Source organism: Quercus robur, chromosome 1, assembly GCF_932294415.1.
Source record: "Quercus robur chromosome 1, dhQueRobu3.1, whole genome shotgun sequence".
Taxonomy (NCBI): domain Eukaryota; kingdom Viridiplantae; phylum Streptophyta; class Magnoliopsida; order Fagales; family Fagaceae; genus Quercus; species Quercus robur.
In genome coordinates this window covers 39929992-39944173 of record NC_065534.1, presented here as the reverse complement: position 1 = coordinate 39944173, position 14182 = coordinate 39929992, and the positions used below count along the sequence as shown (strand labels likewise).

Below are 14182 nucleotides of genomic sequence, written 5' to 3'. Positions count from 1 at the left end.
TTGGGGGGGGGGGGGGGGAGGAGGAGTGGAGGAGAAGCTATACTGGGTTGATGGAAATGCCCATGTGCACTTGCAGGTGGGTTTCATTCACGTTCAGTTGCTTTTTTTTTTTTTTTTCCTTTCATCCACTTGCACATGCACAAGTTTTTTGCTAAAAAATTTGTTACTTTTTTTGTTTTATTTAATGAAGACATAATTGTAAATTTATACCAACTTTATTTTCCATCTTCTCATTTTTTTTCTTAACAAAAAAAAAATATGTTCTCTATCTCTTCACTTTTCCATCCTCCCAACCAAACGCAAATGGGAGAAAACTAAATCTCTTCTATTCTTTCACTTTTCTATCCCCTCCCAATTTTCTATCCTCCTACTTTTTCACTCTTCTAACCAAACAAAATGGTTTCTTTTGACATGAAATAGTCAATTTTAATAATTTTTTTTATCCTTTTCAGTTTTAATAGCAAGCAACCATAGTACAAAACTTCAAATGTCTAAAACCATAAGTATGGAATTTAAGGGTTAAGAACTCAAGTAAATCACCTTATACACAACACTAATTTAAAAAGAAAAGATTCATAATACATGAAAATTATATTAATATATTAAAGTCTTGAGTCAAAGAAGTTGAAATTCCCTGTGAACTATGATGATAGATGATGTATGCCTTAGGTGTCTCATATTCATTTACAAGTTTGTTTTTGTTTTTGTTTTTTTTTTTTTTTTTTAGAGATCTGAGTCCGAGCTGTTCACAAACAACCCAATTCATTTACAACCCTACTTATAAACCCTTGGATCATTTGCATTAGTCTTCATAAAATTTTCTATCCGTTTTAACCAAGAACCTATTTTTTGCTATTTTACATAACCACTTCTCAAAAACCCTTACATCAGATTATCTATTATACACTCTATCTTATTTAAACAATCAATTTTATTCTTTTATTATTATTATTTTCATTTAATCTCTCTCTACTCTCACCTTTCTCTCAGTCGCTGCCGCTGCTCTTCTTCTTACCAGCATCTCAAACTCAACCCAACCTCACCATAACCAACAACCCAAGCAAGCCCCAATTGTAGCAACCCACCACCACCACCACCTTCGATCTTGATGCCGCGCCACCATGCTCCTCGCTTGATTTCATATAAGATTTGGTTAATTTTGGGTTTTTATTTCGTCTAGGTTCTTATTGGTTCTATGATGGGTTATTGCTAATTTTAGTTTTGGGATTTTTGTATTTGGGTGGTACTGCCTTGACCAGTAGTTGAGGTTGTGCTAGGGATGGTTTTGTTTTGGGAGGAAGACAAAAGGGAAGAGTAAGACGAAGGGGAAGAGGAATAAAAAGAGGTTTGTTAGGAAGAGAGAGAGAAAAAAAAAGAATTAAAAAATCATTTACACATGAACAGTGACAATTGATATATGGATCGTTATTAAAGCAAGATTGTATATTTACACATCTATATACCCACTAATGTGGGAAATATTTTGGACCAAAATATGTATATTTTATCTCCTTTTTTGTTCTAGACTCACTCTATTCTAGACTCACTAATGTGAGTGCTTTTAGTAGCCACCTAACAGGTGGAAGGATTGAAACTTTATCCAAACTTACTCAAACCAATCCCTCAGTGACTTGGTTGTGCAACTGTAAACGAACCAAGTTGTTCATGAACAACTCGGGTTCAGCTTGATAAAAAGCTCATTTATGAACATTTGTTCATAAATAAGCCAAGCATGAGCCTTAGTTTTAGGCTTGTTTGCTAAACAAGTCGAGCCTAAGCAAAAGAAATTGTTCGTGAACAATAGGGCATACAAAATAAGTCGAGCTTAGGCTTGTTTATAGCTTGATAAAAGGCTTAATGTTTACTAAATAAACCATTATTATGACATTACACATATCCTAATAATGACATAACCCACATGAGACACTTATCACTATCCAGTCATTTTTTTTTAACACTCCCTCTAAACTGATGAGGGAACACTTTTAGACTTATTTACATATTTCTTTTTTAATCCAAGTAACCTCATGTATGGCTTTTTTTTCCACCCATAATCTATGTAAATTTATGAAATATGTTAAATGCAAGTCTTTCCCATTCAGTTACAAATATAAGTCTTTCTAGACTTCTAGTACTTAACGAATTATAATAATTACAAATTTAAGTATTTTTCTAGACTTTGAGTACTTCACAGTCTTCACCATCTTACATGTCCTTTTGTAGTCGATTTCCATCCCTTTTCATGTGCTAGTCCTTTCCTAAGTTTCCTTTCCCATCTAATTATCTAAATAGATGAGAACTTCACATCCCTTTTTGTAGTCCTTTAATTTAGTCTCCTCTTAGTCTCATTTTTTTTTTCCTAACTTCACAATTCAGTTCTATCAAAACTGAGATTCTTACCTATCACCCTTAATGTCTTTATCCAATGTCTTTCTTCTGCAGCCTAAAACTCTAGGCTCCCTTGAGAAGACCAAAGCTTCTTTGAGAAGCCCAACCCTCTCTCTCTCAGTTTCTTTCCCTAATTTTTCACAAAGAAGTGAGAACCCAACTTTCTCTCTCATGAGGTCAAGAAATTCCACCAAATCTGCCCTAGATCCCTTTGCAACCTCATCTATTGGTGAACCAGTCTTAGATCACCGAATCACTATGTACTCTAAGGGTTCTAGTGGGTGTGCATGAGCTGAAGCAATGGCATTGTATTTGGCATCACTACCATCTTTGCTATCTACCTCCAAGATGTTCTCAACCTTCATTCACCATAAGTAAATTTCCATGTTTGGAAAATTTTCTATATATTTTAATAGCTGTTGTGCACTGTAGTTTGTTTGATATCACAAAATCATCTTGATTTCCACTCATCATAGGTATATTTCCATGTTTGGAAATTTTTCTATATATTTTTATAGTTGTTTTGCACTGTAGTTTGTTTGATATAGCAAAATCATTTTGATTTCCAGTTTGTTGGATCTCAAGCTAAAAAGCTTGACTTGATCTCAAGTTTGAGCTTGATATTAAACTCGAGCTTGGTTTGACTAATTAATCAAACTAAGCCAATTCAAGCTCAAGCTATTTGGCTTTCTCATGAGTTCGAGTTCAAACATTGTTTTTAGGCTTGTCTCGAGCTTGAGCTAAGCTTTAGTATTTGATTATTATTGATGAGCCAAGCTCAAACATGCACTACTCGGTTAAATTTAGTTAGTTTAACACCTATGCTCAGCTAAACTGTAACTTAGTGTGATTTTTATAAAATTGTTTCTCGTTTTTTGAAGCCCAAAAGATCGCAAGCAGGGCCCTGAATTGATTTAGTCCAAGGCCACGGACAAGTTTTTGGGTTGGATCTGAACTCGCTTCACTCGGTGCCCAAGAATTAGTCATTATAATATGAAGGCGTGTTCAAACTTTAATAGAGTCAACTGAGTGAGTCAATCAGCAGCCTTATGGGTTAGTTCAGTTGCCCCAAATCAATGCGCCAAAGGAATGTTAGGATTTCCTTTCCAGGTGGACCATCCAAAAACACCCCTACAGCTTAAAGAATCCCAGTTTTTGCTAATTCAAAACGAGGTCACTACTTACCCTCCAATTTCTAGGTTTTACTAACAAGTAACAAGTACAACATATCAAAATCCATGTATCACCTGAAAAATTATACAACACGGTAATACAACCAATTTTTGAAATATTATAACATTGACACAGCTAGTTCAACACCTCAAATGAGGTGCCCGTATTTCCTAGCCTGAAATTTCATCTCAATTCTTTCACATCAAATTTTTTATTTTTTATTTTTTCCAGCAGGAAATTATACATTATAAGAAAGAAAAATGAAAGAAGCGTGAGATACTTATGATTTAAAGAGAGTGAGATATAAAAAGCATATCCTAAAACTCTAAAATCTATTGATTTGAGAAGGGGAAAAAATAAGAAGAAACTCTACGATCTACGTTACATAGATTGTATAACAACACCGACTAAATACAATAATGTAGCATTTGATATTTTGGATGTCATGACACAAGGGATAAAAGCAAAGCATGGGAATTAACTTCAACCCCTGCCTACGATGAGATTCCCAGTTTGTATTTGAAGAAGAATGAAGGAATTAAATGAGCATGTGGTCTCATGTGAATTACATTGCACTCCCTAGTTCCCTGATAATGCTTAGGAAAGGCATATAAAAATTAGTTGCCAGGCCAAAAGAACTCTACCTTAGGGAGAGAGAGAAAGAGAGGACTTAATCTCCTCTGTGTCAAAGTAGAAGGCTTTCCCACCTAAAGCACAGCGATTATCCACTTGGGGAAACTGAAGTACTTAAGAAGAAGGTTTCTGTTAGTGAACCAAAAAACAGGAGAGAGAGAGAGAGAGAGAGAGAGAGAGAGAGAGAGAGAGAAGGTTTTTGACTACTAAATGAAATGTGTGAAAGGACTGGAATGAATGCTTTAATGTACAAAGATTTAGGACACAAAAATTGTCACCACACAAGAGATCCTTTGGTTGATCAGTTCTGCATAAAGAATATCTCTAATCAAATTCAATAAGTAACCGATCAACTACTTAGTTATCTCAGTAACATATATAAGAATCATGGAATATAAGGTAAAGAACTTTTTAAAGTGAGCAGTATCCTGAACCGATATCACAGATGCAAAAACCAAGCAAAAAGAATTTAAACATTTTCCATGAAATCACCACTTCTACTACATTGACCAGACAGGATCTCATACATTAAATACCAACAAGCGATAAACACAAGAAGTTGATGCACAATCTTGTGGGGGGGAAAATTGATTATTGAGGCAGGGTAAAGGAGATTAAGCAATTGCACATATGTGACAACTCTAAAATTCAAGCCTAAAACGTCTGTTAAGCATGAATTTCACTTCTGATAGCTGTGCAGGGTCAGAATTTTGTAAGCAAGCAAAGCTCAACAGCAATGACCTCCTATTAGTTTCCATGTAAATAAAGTCAAGAGTTTGGTCACTAAATCCAACGCTGCACCAACTAGAAGATATAAAGAACTAGGACTAGTCAAGTAGTCACACAAAGAAGTGAGCCTCAAGAATTTTCCTCCAAACTAGTTTGGAGGTAAGCTTTATCTACAAAGAATTACCAGAGTATGATTACAAATTTCTTTTTGCTAGGTGAGTGTGATTACAACATTTACTCCTCTCAAGTTACTCAACTAAGTATCTCAAGTTTTTCAAACTCATACAGATTTTGAAAATTTAAAAGATAAAATAGAATAAACAGCAGAAAATTTTAAAAACTGTCACAAGTAGCTGAGCTTGCAATACAAAATTGATGCTTTGTCAAGATAAAATTGGATTGACTGACATCAATGCAGCTAAATGAAGTGTGCTAAGAAAATCAAACTCATAAAACAAAGAAAAAAAATCTCTCTTTTATCTAATAACATCCTTCCATCCACCGATGTTTCCTTTACACAAGATTATTATTCTGACTTAAGTAGAAAGAAAAACGAATCATAATTAAAAAACAAAAATTAGAATTAAAAAAAAAAAAAACTGGACATGCATTACATTTGCACCACAAGTTACTGGGAATTCAACACTTTTTGTTGTGGATATTACCATGTTCCCAATTCACAAAGATAGTGTGGTATACCACTAGTCAGGGTCACAAAGTTACAGTAGTCAGCAAACAGAAGAAGCCTTGAAAAGTTTGAAACTTGGCACTCCCATTACTATCTCTGCATTTAAAAACAAACCCAATAATCAGAATCCAGGAAAAAAAAAAAAAACTTTTGACTTGCATAAAATTTCCCACATTTGTTTTTCTCAGCAACCAAACAAAGACCTTACCTTGCCATTGTCAGCAGACTCAGGAACCTTGTAGGAATCAACTGTAATGTCCATCAACCACATCCCCGGAAATAGCGTCTGCCACACAGAAAAACGAAACCCAAATGAAATTGAATTCCAATTCCAACAAAAACAACAGAGTAGAATAATAAATTGGTATTGGTAATGGTAAATACTTACATCGATTTGCTTCTGAACAATTCTGGGCCGTTTCTTGGGCCTTCTTGCTGGCCTTTGGCCAATCATCTCCATGAAATCTTCTTCGACCTCTTTCTTCCCCAACGGCACAATCAACTTTGTCCTCTGCTTTTCTTTCTCTTTTTTTAGCCTCGGCGACTTTACACTAACGCCGCCATTATTGTTATTCTCACTCCTCAACGGCGAGTAATTCACCTTCCTCTCTTCGATTCTCAATCCCTTCGGTCCAATCGGAGCCTTACACGCCGCTCTCCTCGTTCTCAGATTCCACGGCCTCGCTTCCACCGCCGACGACGGCGGAGCCAATTTCTTTCCAATTTCCGCTTCGTCATCTTCCTCTTCGATTTCCTCCTCTTCTTCTTCGTCTTCTTCTTCTTCTTCTTCATCTTCTTCTTCTTCTTCTTTCCGAAAAATCGCGTCTTTCATCTTATCCGTCGCGGTTTTCAGATCAAACAACAGCTTCTCTCTGACCGCATCGATCCCTTCGTTTTCGATTCCCGATTTCCAATCCTTCTTCCTTGTCCTCTCCGATTCCTTTCGCCGAGTCCCCGTAGAGGAGCTCTCCGCTATCGTGGCCGGAGATCGCCGATCCACCATCGCCTCCGTCGGAACTTCACCGCCGCCATCCGGACCTGGCTTCATGCACCTCAGATACCTCTGGTTCCCCCACTTCAAACACGGCAGAGTGAAATTGTGCAAAGCCTTCGATCTCTCCGGTCCCATCGCCATGCTCGTACCCTTGTTCTCTTCCACTACAACCATCTATCGAAGAAAGACCATTCAAACTTCAAAACCAGCTCGCTTTTTTCAAATCCTTTCTCTCCAGTGTTTGGCTACCGAAAAGATTTTGAAAATTTTCTAGGGAAAGTTTGATCTTCTTTGTTTTACATATATATTTTTATCGCCGGTGAAGTGGAACGCAAAGTTTATATAGAATTAGAATACAAGTGTCTGTGTGAGGAGAGAGAGAGAGAAAGAAAGAGAAAGAGAGATAGAGATAGAGATAGAGAGAGGCAGAGGCGGTTTTAACGTTCGGGTTATATAGGAGGGGCACTTTCGTCTTTTTAAATTAAAACAACAACGGGTTCGTTCTAAAATGCGCCGTGTGTTGTGTTTTTTGTGCGCGGGGAGGGGAGGGCAGGGGAGGATGTTTGGTTTCGGGGTTTCCCGGGTGATATTAATATTATGGTGAATCGGTGTTACGTCGTTTTTTATCTGAGAGTGACAGCCGTTTGATCGTGTCTATATTTTTTGATCACTTTCTCCTAACAAAAGTATACCATGATTGGTAATATCAATTTAATATCTGTTTTAATATTTTCTACTCAATAAATGAGTGACATTTGTTTCAAAAAATTATATCCGACTACTTCAATAAATTATTCACAATCTTCTATACCATTGAGAAGATAAATTAATCACTTATTGGAGTAGTCTGATATGGTTTTTTGAAATAGGTGTCATTAATTTATTAGGTAGGAAATACTAAAATAGATACTGAGTTGGCATTTTCAAAACATAAATACTTTCTCTTTTTCTGGCCGTTGATCTTAAATGACATCATTTTTAAAAAATTTAATTAAAAAAAAAAAAAAACTTAACGTGAGACAGTATCAAGTATTATTTACCACCAGGAAAAGAGATTCAAGGAAATGGCAATTGATGCAAATTAATTTGAATGAAGCATGGACAACTTTTTAGTTTTTATTTTTCAAGGGGATGTCATGTGGACTAATCAATGAATTATGCAAGGGACATAATTTTGTGTTACAACTCATTACATGATTGGTAAGGGTGTGTCCCCACATGATCCACTAACATATTTTTACTAATTACAACTCGTTATGTGGGAGTTGTGACACAAAATTGTGCCAAAAGTTGTGTTCCTTGCATAATTAGTAATCATTATACTAATGATCAATCTTCAACTTTTATTTATTTATTTATTTTAAACAAGAATCTAACAAAGTCCGCACCCCGCCATTTTTTGTTTCTTTTACTGTTTTTTAATCTTAAGATTAAGATAATTTTTGTTTCAAGTTTTTTCAACAAATTTGGCAATACTCGTATTGGGTTCTTTTTTGTGAGGGCATGTGGTACACTAGGGGGAGTTACCAACGTTAGATTTATTCATGGACTCTTAACTCAAAGAGTCCCCCATTTCTTTGCTAATCAGCAGTTGGTTCTTTTTTATTTTTTTTATTTTATTTTTTTAAACGGAAACATATCATTTAATTAATTAGAAAAATCAGCATCCTGATACAAAACTTCCCTAACTATTGGAGGAACATCTTCCATCCAATACAAATCTTGACAAATGTTTCTAGCAAATTGAGCTAACTCATGAGCAACTCTATTCCTCCCACACCTAGTACATTCAATCCTAACCCATTGCAAGTTCCTAACCAAATGATGAATATCCCCAACAACATTCCCAAGCAAAGAAAAATCATCTTGCGAAGCCGAAACAGCTTTCATGACAGAAGAATTATCCCCTTCAATGACAAGTTCAAAAAAGCCAGCATCAACGGAAAATTCAATAGCTTTCCGACATGCAAGAAACTCAGCCTCCTCACTAGAAGATACCTCAGGACCCTTAGCTGCCATGGCTGCCATAACCTCACCTTTTTCATTCCGAATAACTGCACCAATACCTGAACTGTTAAGAGTCGAAAACAGAGCTGCATCAAAGTTAAGCTTGAAGATCGAAGGAGGAGGGGGTTGCCAGGTGTCCCGAGAAGCTTGCCCATGATGGTCACATTAGTACAGAAGCAGTCCGAAACTCCTCAAGAAACTCTGTTGCTTGATTATTCAACCAGCCTGGATCATGAAACTTACCCCCATGCACAACCTGATTTCTTTGATTCCAAATCAGCCATGCTTGAACTAGCACAACCGCCATATCATGAGACTCTACCCGCTCCATTAAGTATTCCATTAATTGAAGCATATCCACCATACCTGACCCACCTTTCTACAGAATTTTTAAGCTACCCGCCCACACATCTCTAGCCGCACCACATTCCCAAAGTGCATGGACAACTAATTCCGGAAATCTCAAGCAAATTGGGCACATTGCATCTGCAATAATCTTTCTCTTACAGAGATTCAACTTTGTTGGTAAGATTTTATTACAAGCTCTCCACCCAAACACCTTTATTTTGTTGGGAATTCTAAGCTTCCAAATTGCAGGCCAAACCTCCTTTCCAGCACAACCTCGAGAACTTTCAGCTACCCTTCCTTTGCTCAACACTTTCCTAGCCACCTTGCAAGCGGATTTAATAGTAAAAATCCCCTTCCTTTGGTGCATCCAGATCAAATAGTCCTCCACATGTCTTCGGTTGAGCTATATTCTACAAATAGCTTCTGCATCTTCTTTTTCAAACATATCCATGATAAAATCAGCCCTCCATGCATGCAAGTCTTGGTCAATTAGTTCAGCAACAGTTGCCTCACGAACTTCATCTTCCACTAGATTTAGAGGTGCATTTGTTGGATAATTTGGTATCCATTTATCCCCTAGAATCTGAATTAAATGGCCATTCCCAACTCTCCAGCAACATCCAAACTTCAAAATAGGAAAAGCAGCCATAATACTTTTCCAAACAAAAGAGCAATTTGGTGATTCCTTAGTAGCAAAGAGAGACGTTCTTGGAAAATATCTAGCTTTGAGGCATTGGAACACCAAAGAATTATTATCATGCAGCAACCTCCACCCTTGTTTAGCTAGCATTGCTAAATTAAAGGCCCTTAGATCCCTAAATCCCATTCCTCCCTCCCTCTTTGATAGCTTCAATTTTTTCCACCTTTTCCAATGAATTTCCTTTCACTCCCCACCTGTCCCCACCAAAACTTAGCACACATTGCATCCAGCTCATCACAAAGTTTCAAAGGGAGTTGGAAAACACTCATAGTGTAAGTAAGAATGGACTAAGCAACTGCTTTAATCAGAATTTTCTTACCAACCTTAGACAACATCTTCCCCTTCCACCCCCACAACTTTTTCCATATCCTATCCTTCAAGTATGAGAACATATGATACTTTGTTCTCCCTACTAAGGTAGGCAGCCCTAAATAGGACTCAAATTGGTTTACTTCCTGCACTCCCAAAGTCCTCAAAATGCCTTGCTTCAAACTGGCCGAAGTATTGCTACTAAAAAAGACCGAGGACTTCTCCAAGTTTATGCACTAGCTTGACGCATTAGCATAAGTCTGAAGCATCTCAGAAACAACCTCCATTTCATTTTGAGTTGCCCTGCAGAATAAAAGGGAATCATCTGTAAACAATAAGTTAGAAACTTTCGGTGCCCCTCTGCAAATAGAAGTGCCATGAATTTTGCCATCAGATTCTGCTTTTGCCAACAAAGATGTAAATCCCTCTGCACATAATAGAAATAAGTACGATGAAAGAGGGTCTCCTTGGCGGATTCCCCTAGACGGAGTCACATTCCCATAAGGCTTTCCATTAAGTAGAATAGAGAATGATGTGGTGGTAACACAGGTCATCACTCTCTCAATCCATTTTTCTGGAAAACCCAACTTTTGCATAATTCCCTGTAAGAATAGCCATTCCACTCGATCATATGCTTTGTTGACATCCAGCTTCAAAGCCAAAGCACCTGTTTTACCCTTCTTCCTAGCATGCATGGAATGCAAAACCTCATATGCCACAATAACATTATCTGTAATAAGTCTACCTGACACAAAAGCACTCTGAGTGGGAGAAATAATATCAGGAAGCACTTGTTTCAGTCTATTGGCAAGGACTTTAGAGATAACCTTATAAATGACATTACAGAGGCTAATGGGTCTAAATTCAGACATTTTCTCAGGATTCTTCACTTTAGGGATAAGCACAATATTGGTATGATTTAAATCTGGTAACATAACTCCATTATTCAAAAAATCTAACACAGCATTCACTACATCATCACCTACAATATGCCAGAATTTTTGATAAAATAAGGCATTCATACCATCAAGGCCAGGTGCCTTTGTTGGTCCCATCTAAAATACAGCTTCCTTGATTTCATCAGCAGTAAAATCCCCAGAAAGCATCTCCTACATGTCTGTAGTCACTCTAGCCGAAACTGTACTTAAATAGTCCTCCATTTGATGACATGATCCTGCAGAAAAAAGATTATCAAAATAATCAACTGCAACTCTGGCTATGTCCTCCACCTCCTCCACCCACTGCTCCTGTGAGTTCATGATGCCCTTTATATGATTCCGTCATCGCCGTTGTGAGGCTTTTGAGTGGAAAATTTTAGTATTTCGATCCCCATGTTTCAACCATGCAAACCCTAGATCTTTGTGCCCAATAAATCTCCTATTTCAACAAGAGATCATCCAACTGTTTACTAATTGCCAAATACTCCACCTTACTTTCATCAGTAGTGACAGCTTTATTAATTCTATCAAGCCGATTCTGAAGGGATTTAATTTCTTCCTCCTCAGGTCTAGTCCTTGTGTCTCCCCATGCCTTTAATTCATCACCACATGCCCTAATTTTTGCATGCACAACTGCCAAACCCAAAGCCCTACTTCCTGCCAAACTCCATGCTTGCTGAACCCCAGTCTCATAGTCATCCCACAACAACCAATATTCTTCAAAATTAAAACCCCGATCAGCTCTACGATGTCTCTATCTGAAGTTTTGAACCTGGATAGCAATAGGAAGATGATCAGAAGCATGAGGAAGAAGGTGCACTACATTACTGACCTGAAACTTCTCAATCCACCCCTTTGTTGCCATAGCTCTATCAAGTCTTAATTTGGTATTTGCATAACCCAGTCTCTTGTTAGTCCAAGTAAAAGGATATCCTTTGTAACCAAGGTCTTCTAATTGACAACTTTCCAAGGCCTCCCGAAACTCATTAATTTGGAGTTATGTGGCTGCCTTATGCTTTGTTTTTCTGAAGAATGGAGTATAGCATTGAAGTCTCCAAAGCATAACCATGGACCCTCCACAAAAGTCTTCAAATATTCCAACAGTTGCCAAGACTTATGTTTTTGTTGTGTCTCTGGCCAACCATAAAAACCTATCATGAACCAAGTAAAACCATCTTCCTCAGTTACCTTAGCTAACACATGGTTTGTAGTATAATTAATCACCTCTAACCTAATATCATTCTTCCATAAAAAAGCTAATCCATCACTAGCATCTGGATGCTTAACAATTATTTTATTCTGAAAAGGCAAGTCACTGTAAAGATTATTAAAACCCTCTGTATCCAACCGTGTCTCCATAAGAAAACACACCATGGGAGCTTGTTCCCTCACTAATTTGTGAAGGCTACGACCTGTCCAAGGGTTCCCAAGCCCTTGGCAGATCCAACTTAAGATCCTCATTGCTCCCGGCAAGGGTGGCTCTCCACCCCGCCGATAAAATAGTTCCAACAGCATCTCCATCTCCAACCTTTCCACGCTTAGGTTCCCTAAAATCAGAATGGTCACTCAACCCTTCCTCCCTACTAGAAACACTGCTTCTTTCCACGGGTAGGCAGCTACAGAGCTTTAGACAATCCTCCCAAGTTGTCATCTTTCTTCAATTGACAGAGTGATTCCCAGGCCATAAGTATGTAACAATGATTGGTTTCTTTAGCTGGGTTCCACCAAAATTTCCGCACCATCGCATCCATATAAGACTAGTTCTCCCCATACATGACAAGCTTTAGCTCTTCCAACTACTAATTTTGCATTCCAAGTCTTCTTTCAAATAATTGAGATATTTCTTCCTATTCTTTGATAAAAACAAAGGAACCCCAAGATATTTTGTTCCTTGAGAAATTTTTTTCAAACCTCTTTGATTACAGATTTGATTCAGGAATTAAGCACGTACCCCTTGACCTGAGAATCACATAAACCAAATTTCTCTAAATTTATACTTCGGCCTGACCATTCACATTATTTATTGAGACACTCCATAATTGCTCTAACCTTTAGACTACTATTTGGAGTTTTTTTTTTTTTTTTTGGCCCTCCGCTAGCTTAAAATCCTGGGTCCATCCCTGACTACTAACAATAGCACATCATCCAATAGTTTAGAAATTTCTGGTGCTGATTGTGATAACTTAAGTCCATTGGTGGAGGGGATATTTGCAGATTAGCTGTGTAAGGGTCTACAATGTAGTAAGTTAACACACGTTTGAAATGTATAAGGAAACTAGCATCTCGAGTTTTAGAAACTTGAGATCCATATTAAAACAGAGTCTCAAAGACTCGCTTTGCGAGTCTTGTGCTGGATGAGTTGGACAGAAAATGCCACATAGATCTCGAGTTTTTAAGACTTGAGTTCTAAAAAGCAAAACCGAATCTCTGAGACTCGATTTTGGTACTTCAACAACAATAGAATTGAAGAAAGAACCAACGATTTGATGACGAAGAACAGACCTGAAGAAGAACCAACGATTTGACGACGAAGAACCAATGATCTGACGACGAAGAAAGGAACGATTTGACGACGAAGAACTGAGGAACGATCTGACGACGAAGAACAACGACGAAGAACAGATCTGAGTGGGCGATTGGACGATTTGGGTATGATCTGCACGAAGAACTCAGAAGATCGTGAGGATGATGAAGTGAAACTCGAGTGAGGTTGCCAATGAGAGGAGACGGGAGTTTTCTTCCGTCGATGAGATGTGCTTGTCTCTGTCGATGGGTTTGCCGATGGGTTTTCTGATGTCTGCACTTGTCTCCGCCGATGGGTTTGTATGTTTGGGTGTGAGAGTGTTCTAAAGTCTCTGCCGATGGGCTTGCCGATGGTGATGTCTGCGCTTGTCTCAGGTTGGGATTTGTATGTTTGGGTGCGAGAGTGTTCTGGTCTGGACGTAGAAGTGGTGAAATATTATCACAAATCGAGTTTTAGAAACTCGATTTCAACGTGGCTCCACGTGGAAAACAGTCCATGTCAAATGCTTATAGCTCAGGATCTCGAGTATTAGAAACTTGATTTCTGCCTAGAACTCAAGTTTTAGAAACTCGAGATGCTATTTTTCACTTTGTTTTGAAACTGGGCAACTAACGAAATTCTTAACAATCTAATGTTAAATGAAAAAAAAAAAAAAAAAAAATTCCACCGGTGGAGCTAATATTGTTTTCTCTATTGATCAGCCTAGAGAAAATATAACTTCCAGCGATTAAGAGGTAGGGAGATATATGAT

The 14182-nt window shown here is 37.7% G+C and overlaps 1 protein-coding gene across 1 annotated transcript; it reads right to left on the bottom strand.

The window, feature by feature from the left end:
- Positions 1 to 5379: 5379 nt before the first annotated feature.
- Positions 5380 to 7020, bottom strand: LOC126689768 (uncharacterized). Its single transcript, XM_050384948.1, has 3 exons — positions 6000 to 7020; positions 5820 to 5897; positions 5380 to 5707 (listed from the first exon to the last, which is right to left on the bottom strand). The coding sequence occupies exons 1-3, from the start codon at positions 6777 to 6779 to the stop codon at positions 5702 to 5704; spliced, it is 864 nt and encodes a 287-aa protein (XP_050240905.1). The 5' UTR covers positions 6780 to 7020; the 3' UTR covers positions 5380 to 5701.
- Positions 7021 to 14182: the final 7162 nt, after the last annotated feature.